The sequence below is a fragment of the Schistocerca cancellata genome, chromosome 10 (assembly GCF_023864275.1).
Source record: "Schistocerca cancellata isolate TAMUIC-IGC-003103 chromosome 10, iqSchCanc2.1, whole genome shotgun sequence".
Classification (NCBI taxonomy): domain Eukaryota; kingdom Metazoa; phylum Arthropoda; class Insecta; order Orthoptera; family Acrididae; genus Schistocerca; species Schistocerca cancellata.
The window spans coordinates 222602025-222617471 of record NC_064635.1 but is presented as its reverse complement, the minus strand read 5'-3'; the positions used below and the strand labels follow the sequence as shown (position 1 = coordinate 222617471).

General features: G+C 42.3%; 1 protein-coding gene across 1 annotated transcript in view; it reads right to left on the bottom strand.

Annotated features, from left to right (window-relative positions):
- Positions 1–7983: 7983 nt before the first annotated feature.
- LOC126106416 (replication protein A 70 kDa DNA-binding subunit-like) overlaps positions 7984–15447 on the bottom strand; it is a 77216-nt gene continuing 69752 nt past the window's right edge. The window contains exons 11-13 of the mRNA XM_049912692.1: positions 12386–12469; positions 10624–10815; positions 7984–8472 (exon numbers count right to left, since the gene is read on the bottom strand). Of these exons, the coding sequence (XP_049768649.1) occupies positions 8365–8472; positions 10624–10815; positions 12386–12469 (384 nt within the window). The 3' untranslated portion in view covers positions 7984–8364. The remainder of the gene's footprint in view (positions 8473–10623; positions 10816–12385; positions 12470–15447) is intronic.

The window sequence follows — 15447 nt, the reverse complement described above, 5'->3', positions numbered from 1 at the left end:
TTGCGGCGTAATACTGAATACAGGTTAGTTTCAGAAAAGCCTATCTCCATAAGCAGTTTCCGCGTAGCCTGTTTAGCCAACCTGCCGGCAAGTTCGTTGCCTGGGTTCCGACATGACCTGGGGTCCAGACAAACACCACTGAATGACTGGATCATTCCAGGGCAAAGATGGACTCCTGGATGGTCGCTACCAAAGGATAGCTTGAAGCTGCTCAAAGAGTAAGTACACGGGAGAAATGACTCGCTTGGGCTTGAGCGGATGTGCTCAAGAGCACGAGATATGGCTGCCATCTCTGCAATGAAAACATTGCAGCCATCTGGTAAGGAGTGCTGATCTGTGTGTCCTCCATGAACACAGGCGAAGCCAACGTGACCATCAGCCACTGTGTAAACAATTCGTGGCCACGGTACATGTCGAGAATTGAGAGGAAGCGACAGCAGAGAGTCATAGGGTTAAGGGAGTCTCTGGGGCCATGTGAAAGGTCCAGGTGGTACTGCGCCCTAGGTGTAAACCATGGAGGTGTTCATGAATGAACCTCAAGTATAGGTGGTAAAGGCAATGACTCCAGTTTGGAAAGAAGGGATTGCACACAAACTGCAATTGTAAGCCTGGACCTGGGCCACAGATGAGGGAGACGAACCGCAGTGGGCGGGAAAAGCAGACAGTAATTTGGATGCGCAGGAGAACTATGATCGTGTGGAACTTAACTGGAGAGTAATTGTGCATGTCAACCGGCTATGGAGGGACTCCGGCCTCCACCAGAGGCTCTGAGCACTATGGGACTTAACATCTATGGTCATCAGTCCCCTAGAACTACTTAAACCTAACTAACCTAAGGACAGCACACAACACCCAGCCATCACGAGGCAGAGAAAATCCCAGACCCCGCCGGGAATCGAACCCGGGAACCCGGGCGTGGGAAGCGAGAACGCTACCGCACGACCACGAGATGCGGGCTCCGGCCTCCACCAGAACGCTGGTCACCAGACTCATCCCAAAAGCTCCTGAAGCTAGTCGAATGCCACAGTGGTGCACTGGGTCGAGTAAACGCAACGCTGAGGGTCCCACCGAACCATAAACCACACTCCCATAGTCAAGGTGGGATTGAACAAGGGCTCTGTAGAGCTGAAGCAGCGTAGAGCGATCTGCACCCCAGTTGGTGTTGCTCAGGCAGCAGAGGGCGCTGAGGTGCTGCCAGCACTTCCACTTAAGCTGACGAAGGTGAGGAAGCCAAGTCAATCAGGTGTCCAAAACCAGTCCTAAGAACTGATATGTCTCCACTACGGTGAGTGGATCGTCATTAAGATAAAGTTCTGGTTCCAAATGAACAGTACGACGCCGACGGAAATGAATAACACACGTCTTCGCGGACGACAACTGGAAACCGTGGGCTAGAGCCCACGACTGCACCTTGCGGATGGCTCCCTGTAGGTGACTCAGCAACACCAGCACTGGTGGAGCAGTACGAAATGAAAAAGTCGTCTGCATACAGAAAGGTGAGACGGACAGTCCTACAGCTGCTGCTAGACCATTAATGGCCACTAAAAATAGAGAGACACTCAAATGGAGCCCTGTAGAACCCCATTCTTCTGGATATGGGGGGGAACTATGGGAGGCACCAACTTGGACAAGGAAAGTATGGGGCGACATGAAATTCTGGATAAAAATCGAGAGCAGGGCTCACAGACCCCACTCGTATAATGTGGCAAGGATATGACATCGCCAGGTCGTGTCATATGCTTTTCGTAAATAATAAAAGACGGCAACCAGGTGTTGGTGTCTGGAAAAGGCTGTTTGGATGGCCGACTCGAGGGACACAAGATTATCAGCGGTAGAGAGACCCTGGCAGAAGCCGCCCTGACATGGAGCCAGTAGGCCACATGACTCCAGGACCCAACCCAATTGCTGACACACAATACATTCCAGCAGCTTACAAAGAACATTGGTGAGGCTGATAGCTTTCCACATCAAGTGGGTTTTAACCGGAATGATGGTGCTCTCCCACCATTACAATGGAAAGACACCATTGCACCAGATCTGGTTGAAGATGATGAACTATTGCTTGTAGTCAGATGAGAGATGTTTAATCATCTGACTGTAGATCCGATCTGGCCCAGGAGCTGTGTCGGGACAACATGAAAAGGCACTGAGGTGCTCCCATGCTGCAAATGGGGTGTTCACTGTGCCATGTAGTGAACGAGAGGACTTTTCTTTCCATCTGCCGTTTGAGGGTGCGAAAGGCCTGGGGAGGGGTAGTTCTCAGACTCAGAGGCTTGAGCACAGTGCTCAGCAATCGCGTTTGCGGCAGTAGATACCACGCCATTGATGTTAATGCCGGGGAACCTGTTGGGGGTCTGGTACCCAAAAAGACATCCAATTGTCCAAACTTGGGAAGGTGAAGTATGGCATCCAAATGGTGAGAGGTATCTCTCCCAATACTCCTACTTCTGTCGTTTGGTAAGCTGACGAACGCGGGCACAGAGCCGCTCGGAGGCTATGAGGTGCTCCAGGGAAGGGTGCCACTTATGCCACTGTAGAGCTCACCGACAATCCTTAATTGCCTCGGCAACTTCTGGCGACCACCAAGGGACTGCCTTACACCGGGGCACCCTAAAGAGTGAGGGATAGCATTTTCCACCACAGTAACGATTGTTGTAGTCACCTGCTCAACTATCACATCGATGTTACCGTGTGGGGGAGAGTCAACGGTGACCGCAGAAGTGAAAGTTTCCCAGTCTGCCTTGTTTAAAGCCCATCTGGACAGGCACCCGCGGGCCTGACGCCAGGGTAGTGACAGGAAGATGGGGAAGTGGTCACTACCACAAAGGTCATCATGTGCTCTCCTGTGACTAGATGGGAGAAGTCCTGGGCTGCAAATGGATAAATCAATGGCCCAGTAACTACCACAAGCCACACTCAAATGTGCGGCGGCCCCACGATTTAAGAGGCAGAGGTCGAATTGAGACAGTAAAGTTTCGACATCACTGCCTCGGCCAGTGAGCACGGTGCCACCCCCAAAGGGATTATTGGCGTTAAAATCTCCCAAAAGTATGAAAGGTTTAGGGAGTTGATCAATCAGTGCAGCTAATACATGCAGTGGTACTGCACCATCTGGAGGAAGATATACATTGCAGACAGTTATTCCTGTTGTCGTCCTTATTCTGATAGCCACAGCTTCGAGTGGGGTTTGAAGGGGCACAGTTTCACTACAGACTGAGTTTAGGACATAAACGCAAACTCCACCTGGCACACTATTATATTTGCTACGGTTCCTGTAATACCCCTTATAGCTGCTGCAGAGGGTAGGGATGCACATTGCCGGGAACCAGGTTTCCTGGAGGGTAATGCAGAAAGCAGGTGTAAAGTTTAACAGGTGCCACATCTCATCTCAGCCAGGAGGTGGAAAAAACCATAGCAATTCCACTGGAGGCTGATGTCATCGTGAGACTGGAAGCCATGGAACATTCAATGAGAAAGTTTACGCCTCAGGGTCACGTGCTGCCACTGGCTTATTGCCTGAGCAGGCTATATCCATTGTGTCTGAGGGTCCGGCAAGATCTAGGTCCTCAGTGGATGCCAGAATCTCCATCTTATTCCCAGACACATAGCTTGTAGGTAGCGGTGGTGTGGGTGCCACTGTAATTTCCTTGATCTTAGGGGTCTTCTTTTTGGACTTTTCTCGCTGCTCCTTGGGTTTCCCTGGCTGGGAGGGCTTCACTGATTCAGTCTCCAGTACTGAGGATGATTGTGAAGCCCAACGACCATCTGGTTTTGGGCACTTCAGCCACTGGCGGGCGTCATCTTTCCCATGAGCAGAAACCTGGGAAGAGAGTGACCCAAGGGATCCATTCCTGGCGAGAGGATCCGAAGAAGACTTACGCTTCTCCGGCTGAGAAATGGGGACTGGTGTCCCCGATGGTGGGGTGGGTCTGTGCTCCTGGGGTAGTGGCTCAGATCCGAATGGAATTCGCGGAACTGATGGGGCTACAACAGTTCTCGTAGCAGCAGCTTATGAGGGGATTCTAGCCACAGGATGTAGACGCTCATTTTCTCTTAGCATCAGTGTAGGTCAGTCAGTCCAGGGTCTTACATTCCATGATTTTCCTCTCTTTCTGTAAAAACCTGTAGTCAGGTGAGCAAGGTGAATGACAGTTGACACAGATGGGAAGCGGGGCACATTGATTATTGGGATGTGATGAATGTCCACAATCTTGACATTTGGCACTGGAAGTACAGTGGGAAGACATATGGCCGAACTTACAGCACTTAAAAGCACCACATCGGGGGAGAGATATATGGCTTGACGGCAAAGCAGTAGACCATCACCCTGACCTTCTCGGGTAAGGTGTCACTCTCTAAGGCCAGGATGAAGGCATCAGTGGCAACCTGATTATTCCTTGGGCCTTGATGGACACGCCGCATGAAATGAACACCTCGCTGCTCTAAATTGGCGCGCAGCTCGTTGTCAGACTGCAAAAGAAGGTCCCTGTTGAAGATAATACCCTGGACCGTATTTAATCTCTTATATGGTGTGATGGTAACAAAAACATCCCCCAACTTGTTACAAGGGACTGAACTCCGTGACTGGGCAGAGGATGTTGCTTTCAACAAGACAAGCCCTTCACCTCCCCAAACTTGTCCTCTAAATGCTCTACAAAAAAACTGTGGCTTCATAGAAACAAAGGAGTCCCCATCATTTCTCGTACAAGTGAGGTAGGTACTGGGGTGAATAAGGTTTGCTGCCATCCTTAGCCTGGCGTTCCTCCCATGGCGTGGCCATGGAGGGGAATGATTCAGGGTCGTACTTTCTAGCTTTGTACTGAGACTTGTAATGCTTAGAGACTGTGCATCATCTGCCCTGCCACCTGGCAGGATGGTCATTGCTGGGAGTGCCGATGCACCTACTCCTTGGCATACGTGGGGAGTTAACGGCACAGGCATCAGCAGAGCAATCCCTGTGTTGTCAGGGGGCTACAACCAACAGGGTACATGGCAGCCCCACAACGGACTGGCTACCGTGCTGGATATGAGGTGCAAAGAAGTCCACGGTCATCGTCTGTGCAAAAAGCGACACTGCATAGTGCATGGTGGAAAACACACCCAGGAAGGCATCCTCACCCACGAGATGGAGAATGAGCTGGACTGCAGTGCAACGACGAGAAAGTGGGCTAAAGATCTCAAGGCATGATGGACACTATGCACCATGCAAGGCGCCCTTCCCCAATTGGCTTGCTCTTTGGGAAAATTTTGAAAAATAGAGGTCAACCCCTACAGGGGACCGTCACATAAAGGCCGAAATGTGAGATACTCCTTGTAGTCGCGTCTTACGACAGGCAGGAATACCTTGGGCCTATTCTAATCCCCACATCCACAGGGGGATTTAGAAAAACGCCTCGTGTTAGTGATGCATTACATATTTTGGACAATACCGGCCTTACTTCATGGGAACAAATCTTTAGTACTCTATTGGAAACACTATCAAAACAGAAGAGCTTTTATTCTTGAGAATATGTATGACACTCTTAATTTCAGAAGAAGTTGGTGGTATATTCAAATGATGTAATTTTATGTGAGTTACTTCCTGAACATACTGCTGTGCTCTCTCTCTCTTGAACTGTTGGTCCCTATGCTTTCTACTATGTTTAAGAAGTGATTATTAAATATATTTGCTACTTATGACTTTTCATTTATAACCCTTCCCTTCAATTCAATAGTAATGTTATATTCTGTGGTTGGTGGTCCTGTCTCTTGCTTCACTAAATTCCATATTGCCTTAACTCTGTTGTCAGACTTACTGATTTCTGACATTATGTGCATGATCTTGATTTTTAACACACTTTCTTAGTAATTTTAAGTAGTTTTTGTAGTGCACAACTGCTGCAGGGTCTCTATTTGTTCTTGCCAAAAGATGCATTTCCCTTTTCCTTTCACAAGGTACTTTTATCCCCTTAGTGACCCATGGTTTTTACATGACTGTTTATTGCATTTTCCAAAATGCAATCAAACCTACTCTAAGGGGAAAGAAACTTGTAAGTCGAGAAAAACAGATGCAGTAGTTTCATAATAACCATGACTAAACGAATTTCCGGTAGTGATAATACAGTGATAGTACTCATATTGTGTATACCTACCCGTATAGCAGCAAAATGAGGAACTTCACAGCACCAGGACAGAAAAACTTAATCAGGCTTTGCGAAGCTTTATATTTTTGTCTGAAAATTCAAAGAATCTGTAACGAAGAACCCAACTGTTAGAGTTCAATTACAGTGAACATGAATGCAAAGTGCAAAGTGCAAAGTGCACTAGACAAGTAAGGAATTCTGACGTTAAATATATCGTCATACTCGGGTATGGGCAGTCCTTACAATCAATTCCTTCATGGTAAATAATTTGATATTTGAACATACAGCAGTGGTTGGATTCAAATGATATCTTAATAGACTGAGTTTTGAAAGGACATTACGCAGTACACTTTGAATCAAACATTATTTTCCATTCTTTGATTAACACAGACAATAGAAGTAGACAGCTTACATCTGGAAGCATCAATCACTTCCTTGAAATCTTCAGGTGTTTCCTTGGCCATGCACCGGGAATGTTATTTTCATCTTCTTCAGGCCACTAATGTGACAGAGTTGCATAATGAATGAAGAGGAAGGTGGTGAAGTTTTTACTTTGACCACAGGTGAAATCAGAAAATGTACAGGGTGCCCCAAGAGGAATGGTCAGTAGTCACGGATATGACAATCTAGTAAATGTTGGTTCTAAAAGTGCGTATTTTAGGAGTTATGGCCACTTTTTCCATCTTCGCTACTGTGTAACATCTTTTCTACTGATGAAGTGTTACAGATCTTAAGATACTCATTTTGGAAACCACGTTTACTAGACAGACTTCGAATAATTGTTCGTCAGAACGCTGACTATTGATCATTCATCCTGGGTTGCCCTGTACAAAGCTTTTCAGTGTTCTCATACGAGGCATGAGTGAAAAAGAGCCTACTTCATTTCGATTTGCCTTTTATCGCAACACATTCGAGTTTAACGTACAAGAGCATTCCCCTGTTGTAAGAACATGGTCAGTGAATCAATACATTGAAAGGGCCACTTAAATGTCATTGGTTGCTATATTGGGCAAGAATACATTTTTACGAGGTCTATGCAGATCGCCATGTTTTTGTTTTTCCTTGCTCCAGTTTAATGGACAGAGAGATTTCATAAATATTCTGTCTGCTCTGCTCTCTCACAGCTGCCCAATTCTTTCCCCTGAAAAGTTTACTTACCCGGTTCTTTCCCCTTGCAACAAAATTTGGAATATCTCTGGACTTGCTTGGTTTCTTTCCCAGTTTTAGCCTCTCAACGGATCCGTATCATCAGTTGGAATTGGGCTGCACTGGACACAGAAGGGAATCAGACCTGGCTTCTTATGAAAATAGTTAAAATGCAACAGGAACTTTCTTCAAATGTATTGATAATTTTTACAACAGAATATAAATTTTAACAAACTGTGCAGAATTCTTGTTTAAAGTTGGAGTTTATTTTGCTCAATAAGAAGGTAGTTTATTAAACTAAGACACAGGGGCTTTTGGCTATTGTATTACTATTCATGCCAGTGATTTTTTAAAATCTTTAGCAATTCATGGAAAGGCAGCCGTGCAAGAAAGAACTGGCAGTGTTGTAGCTATAAAGAGTTGTGAGGAAAGATTTTGGCAGCAATGTTCACTCAGAGCTACACTCAATTTTGAAATTAAACTTTTCCCCTTGTCTGCAGTGAAGTGTCACTTGTTCAGACATCTTGGGTCAACAATGGTAATCTTAAATGATTCACATTACTTGCTGTCCATTCATTTGTCAACATTTCTTGATCACACTATTATTATACACACGAATAAATTTCTGGAAATGTATCATTTAATTACTTTGTGTGTGTGTGTGTGTGTGTGTGTGTGTGTGTGTGATGTGCATTGTAAATTATACATCTTACAGTTTTACATAAAAAAATTTATTGTAGACAGAATGAAACACTATAGACATACAGAGAACCATGAAAAAAATATATAAAAAAATGTGCTCCAGGCACTATACAGTGAGACACAGTAAATTTCAGGAAAACAGTGCGTACTTCCATGAAATAAAGGCACTCTTTCTGTCGTGAGAGATAAGTAAGAAGAGAAATAAACATGCTACAGAAATATGAAATTACATTTTGAAATGTCTCTTATTTCTGATTTAAAATTACATTACAGGTTTACACAAAACTTAGTGAAGATTACTCAATGCATGCCAGTTCCATTCAAGCTACCAACGTAATATATAACAGTACACACTTTCCATTATCCCAGTTTTTCCAACTGTCCACATAATTCACTAGGACATTCCATTTGCAGTCTTGATCTCTGATATCATCTTCATACAGTATTCTCTCACATCGACAGGCCTCAGATTCATCACTACTACCTTCAGTCTTGTCTCATCCTGCAACAAAAAATTTCCTTTCGTCACAAATACAAGAGAAAATCAGAGATAATTTGTGATTTGCATTGTGCAGCCCATTACACCATAGACTAATAATTTTCCAGTATTTCTGTCACTTATCACCTCTGGCAAGATACCATGTATTTTGTGAAGTTGATGCCCCATAAATCATATGAAACTGAAGAGAAAAATGTTTTATTTGTCAAAAGCAGTTGACAGTTTTTTTTATCCACAACTGGCTTCAATCTTTAGATCATCATCAAGTCATTTATAACAGCTTACATGGCAGTATTAAAACTGTGGCAGCAAACAAAATAATTCCTATATACTGGTTTTGTGGTTATCACCAAAACATTTACAATTTTGACAAGAGTTTCAGGAATGTGTAGCCTACAAAATGAACTAAAATTATTTAACACAGAGCTGTGTGTACCGTGAGGAAAGAAATTAAATTTGAAGAGAGTGATTTACAAAAATTTTGCATTTTGTTCAAGAATAGTTGTTACAGCAGTGAGATAAAGTTTTACAGCACCATAATTATAACCTCTGTTACGAAATATCGAACTGAGAAAAAAAGTTTAACGCTTATGTACAGAAATTCACTGAGCCGACTTCTAATAAGCTTGTAACATCAATTGGGGAAGTAAACTCATTTTTTCAAGTCTATTCTCTTATCAAGCCTAAAATAACAAATGGTTCAAATGGCTCTGAGCACTATGGGACTTAACATCTAAAATAACACTTTAACATTGGTGAGCATATGGAGTGTGGCTCTTTTGAAAAGCTTTAAACAACAGTGATGGTGACAATTTGTCATTAAGCACATGTCCACATTTATCCTAATGGTTTAACCACTTAGCTGCTGTGATGTTTTGGTTTAATTCAACATGTTCATCAAATTTTGCTTTATTCTGGGTGAGCACAAAGGATGATCTCTCAAAAACACGTTTTGAATGTATAATTTGTGAACGCAAGATGTCAGAAAAAAAAAAAGCTCAATTTCCTTGTACCCAGATACAAAATTTCAATTTTTTGACGAGTTTTTACTTGCTATTACACATCTGTGATTTTTTAAGAACTGATGAAATCCATTACCATACACAACTGTATATGTTGTATTGCATGTTTAATTTCCTTCACTTCAGACATATTTTATACAAAGTATTGAAGATGATCGTGATTTTTAATCATACATGCCAAGTACATGTGTTTTTGTATTTTGGGGAGTTTTAACATTTTCCTCAATTCTGCACTTTTCTCAAGTCTGACTGCATGGAAACATTAAATAGGGGTTTCACTGTATTTACAAAACATGACTAAATGCCACAGCTGGAAGCTCACTGCATTACTTAAGTGTTATTTGCCAGAAACTGACATTTAAAAAACCACTTAATACACACTGTATTTCATATCACTTTCTGTTCACTTTAGGGAAGTAATTGTCCAATATTTTTGTATTTCTGATTTTCATTCTATTTCTTTTTTCTGGTGATGATTCTAATTTTCTGGTGACTCAAAGCATCAGTGTAGTAAAATTGCGCCCTGTAACAGATGAACACAAGTCCACGTGCCAGTGAGTGTGACAAGTTCCTTTATCACCTCACCTTTGTTCACTTTATCTACAGAACATATTTCTTTCACTTAAACGGTCTCACTTAGCTGCTAATATCTTACTTCAAATACACCACTGTTTAACTACTAACAAATGTTTTCATCAACTACTTCTTCACGAACCGAAATTTGTAATCTAAATGAAAATATTTGTTCTAATTATGACAGAATACTTCAAGTGTCATGCTTTCTTTTTTTTTGAAAATAACCAAACCATGTGTGGATGATACAGTGTCAGATAATAAGGAACTTAATGTATATCAAATGACAATCCAAAGCATCGTATGGCATCGGTAAACTCAATTTTTGTCAATGGTGCAGTTTAGTCTATAGCTAAATACTTTATCGCAGTGTTCACTATGTGATAAAAGTTAAAAAATTTAAATGAAACTACAATGACACGTAACTTATATTAACAGAATCTTCCGTCGGTTCTTGGTAGAACAACATTATAATAATAAATGAAAAGCACCAGTTTGCTTTTGTTCTACAATATTATTATTACACATATTACAATATTTATAATTACACATAACTTACATTGAATGTTTCAAACTTGACACGCAGTTTGAATACAAATGACTTGAAAGTTGCGTTGTTCACAATAGCCTGCACTTGGGCCTTGTCAGAGAATATTTCACCAAACTGATCTGCCTTCATATCCAGCAAAGCCTCGGCTGTGTCCTGGAAGCAGGTCACCCACTGCTGTCCACTCCAGTCACCAATACAAACCTAGAAATAATTTTCAATCTCTAATACATCCACCCAAGTGGAACAAAAAAGGCAACACTGAAAGAAGAATGTTCTGCACAAAATTAATTATTTCTTATAACTATTAATTTCTTGTCAACCAATGTGCACTGCTATTCTTGCAAGTTCTACAACTATTCCTATACTACAGTTCTCATGTTGAAGTATATCTGCATTCAGCAAGCCATTATCCACAGGGCACTTGCACTTACACTTACCAGCCAGAATATTATGAGCACCCACCTAACAGCTAGTATGTCCACCTTTGGCACAGATAACAGCAGTGGAGCGTCGTGATATGGAAGGAATGTAGTGCAAATTCCAGAGGGTGAGACCAGGCAGAGGCGAGACAGTAATGAGCCCTGACGCCAAATTCGATCACATCACAGATGTGCTTGATTGGCAAAATGGGTGGGGGGGGGGGGGGGGGGGGCAGCAAATCAATGAACTCGTCACTGCGTTCCTCGAACCACTACCACATTCCTGGCCTTGTAACATAATGCATTCTCTTGCCAAAAAAGAGCACTGCTGTCGGAAAACATGATTGTCATGTAAGGGTGTAAATGGTCTGCAGCCAGTGTACAATACTCCTTGATCATGGTGCCTTGCACGAGCTCCACTGAACCCATGGATGCCAACGTGAAGGTTCCCCAGAGCATAACGGAGCCCCCACCATCTTGTCTCCATACCACAGACGTGTCAAGAAGCTGTATCCTGGAAGATGACCAAGTTGTGCCCTCCTGTTGGCGCATGACGACAAAGTTATCGGGATTCAACAGCCCGTGCAAAGCTCTGCCACTGTTCAGTGCCCAGTGCCAATGGTCATGTGCCCATTTCAGCCATATCTCCTGATGTCGTGGTGTTAACATTTGCACATGCATGGGTCGTCAACTGCAGAAACCCATCGTCATGAGTGTTGTGCACTGTGTGTTCATACACACCTGTACTGTGCCCAACATTAAAGCCTGATGTTAGTTCCCCTGCAGTTCACTGCATTTCCTTTTTTTACCTGTCTGCTCAGCCCACTACATCCAACATCTGTAATAAGCAGTGACCGCCCAACCACCTTATGTCTGGACATGGTTTCACCTTGGCTTTGCCATGTGTTTATGACTCACCACAGAACTCCTCGAACACCCAACAAGCCGTACAGTTTCCGAAATTCTTGTGCTGGGCCATCACAATCTACCCTCAGTCAAATCCGAGAGATCCCGTGCATTCCCCATTTTACACATGGACAGCATGCTCACTGATAATACATGCACCCTGAGTGTGTCTAGCTAGCAGCCATTCCTCACCAAGTGACACTGCTATCATCTGGACAGGTTTATATCAGTAGTAGGTCGGTGGTCATAACGTTCTGTCATATCAGTGTATATAACCTACTGCAGTCACCTATTTCTTAACATTCTGTCCATGTATTAACACCATATAATTCAGCAAATACAACTTTTGAAACTGGGTGCCCAAAGAAGAGACAAAAAATTAACTTTAATCTCTGAGTCACAAGTATACCTACCTAAAACTAAACAGATATGAGAAAATGACTTACCGACATGAGGAATCTGTACTTAAAGCCAGGGTAGTCTCTGTTGCATTTCTCACACCTGTACATTCCATTATTCATGTCAATAACCTGTGGAAAGAATAGGCTTTTACTAGAACTGTAACCATTTATAGAGGTAGTTATGAACATCACCAAAACTACAAGCAGTGCTTTCAACAGATTCATTGTTTGCAGTTAATACACAGCATTATGAGCTATCACCTTGAAATGATTGTTTCAGTAATAATTTACAGTTTTGTTGCAACACATAAATGTATGTTACAGCCAACTGCACTGGATTATCTGTAATTTTACATGCCTTACAATTTGTCCCTTATTGCTTTTCTGTCTTTTTTTAAACCATTTCCCTACTGCATTATTTTTCATAGACCTTATTTGTCACCTCAACTAGCACTCAAGTGTCCCTTCAGATAATTTCATGCCACAGTACTCACCTAATACTTTCCAAATGTGTTAAGTGAAAACTGCCACCTGATTTTACATCCAACCGTAAAACTCTAAAAAACTTGCAATAAAATAACGGAACCTTCATTTTTGACTGGTTAGTAGCTACAATAACATGTGAAGTGTACCATTTTGGACTATCGCTTTCTGAGGGGAGGAGGGGGGGACGAGACTTTAATAAAACCACTAAAAGCTATGTTAATTCATGCTGAGACAGTAACTGTGCATACAGTTTTTAAAATAATCTTTGTAAAAAAGCAAAACAGGGTCATTACATTAACTTTTTATCACTTCAGAAAATTTCACTGTAAGAACAAATGACAACATGGGTCCCAAGTTTGCCACTGAACAGTCTAAACCACAGAATATGAAATAGAAGCTTGTTCACCGTCATGCAACATGGTTTGCTGTGTACACTAAATGATAGGATTGTGGGGCACTCAACTGCACGGTTATCAGCACCCGTACAAATTCCCAACCTTTTCTCAGCCCAATCCCGCCACTTTCATGAATGATGATGAAATGATGAGGACAACACAAACATCCACTCATCTCGAGGCAGGTGAAAATCCCTGACCCCGCTGGGAATCGAACCCAGGACCCCACGCTTGGGAAGTGAGAAGGCGATCATAAGACCACGAGCTGTGGACCCTGTTCAAGGAGCAGCTATGTGGACAGGAATGCTCACACTCGCTCACCACCTGTGAAGTGAGTGCTCACGGTGAAACGGAGCTGTCAGATTTCATTACACGGTGCAAGGGAGAGGCAGCAAGGGGGAGGCAGCTCTTCAGAGGTGTGTTCATTGTTAGGTTTGTGAAGCCTCTGACATGAGCCCATCTTCCTACAGCACAGTGAAGAATAGATCTTTTTTAATCAATTGAAGATAATGTGATGGCCAGCTTACAAACTTCAATGTGAAGGATCGGACACACAGAGATCAATTTACAGCTGGTTAGTGAAGGACACCTATAAGTTTATGATGCGTGATGGTATCTTGAAATGCCTAGTGCGATTCAAAATCACTGAACACACACAAAAATTCAGTTTATGATGAGGTTATATCATCCACATGAAAGATCATACACACTATGAAGATGAAGAGCAATAAGCACAAATGCAAAAATTAAAGCACTGTTAAGCAATGTGACAAAAGTAGGTACTTATGACTGAGCAGAGAAAGAAACATCTGAATAATTTTCCCCAATACTTCCACCATAAAAATATATTGTTATCAGGATGAATCTCAACAAATGCACCTGCATTTCAAATTGCTGAAGTACTGCGCAGTTTCACTGAAAGAAGTTTACAATTACATGTTTAGTGCCTGCAGCTTTGAATATAGCTCCCAAGACATTTTTTAAGTTTCAGGTAGTTAGCCTCTCTAATTCACTCGTTTGATGCAGAATTCAGGAAATAGTCAGTCAATAGCATTTCTGATAAGGCAATATTTCTTGCTAACAACTTATTATTGCATTTCCATTGACACTGGATGAGAGCACAGATGTTTCTGACTGCTGAGTTGGCAACTTACACTCTGATATTAGGTAGTAATCTTTCTGTCCTAGAAGAGGTAATGCATGATGAAAGAAACAGAAGCAGATGTTCTTATGTGTTCAAGAGAGTGTTGACAATAGAAATTTGCTTGAAGATTCTCACTTCTGTGGCTATAGATGGCACAGTTGGCTGAAACATCAGTTTCAGGGGCACTTTTACAAGCGATGGTAAACTCTTTACCCATTCCACACGAGATTTTTGCAATACACTGCATTTGTCACCAAGATAATTTATGTGCTAAGAGAGTGGACATAGGAAGTGATGAGTGCAGTGAATTGTACAGCAAATTTCCTCTGCAGTCATGTTCTCAAGCAATGCCAGTTCCAAAGCCTTTTTGGGAGATCTGGAAAACAGTTATGGTGATGTGCCATATCATATGAAGTATCCTGACTGAATCAAAAGGAAGTCCTTGAGAGAATTTTTTGATCTTAGTGTGAAATAAATGTTTTTATGAGCACAACTGGTTTACCTTCTGTAGAACCGAAAAATGAATGGTTGACTGGAGATGTGGCCTTCCTCTGTGACATTACACACATTGTGAATGTTTGGAATTTAGTAATGCAAGGTAAAAACATGTTAATTTCAAAGATGTATGACTGAATTCAGGGATTAAAATGAAAAACGCTTGGTGGAGTAACAGCTACGAAATGTGAACACTATACGTTTCTCCAAGCTACCTTCCTTAACAATAGGGGCAGAGCAGTATTGCAAACAGTACACAATACATTCCTGACCTTCTCCACAAATTTGAGATTCATTTCCAGGAGTTGGGAAGTCAACTGTCTGTTAACTTAATGCTGACAATGCTGAAACTGAGCAACAGTTAGAACTTCTGAGACTTTAGCCTGTCAGGCAGTTGGATGACAAGATTCACAACAAAATTAAGTCTCTCTTTCATAGAAATTTTTTTCAACATAAATTTCGAGTACTTTACAAGTCTTTAACTGTGATTATCTCTATGCCTGGCTCTACATATTTGTGTATGCACCTATTTTTCCCCCGATGACGGTCGTGTGATAATAGAAGAACTTAACAACTGGGTATTTTCA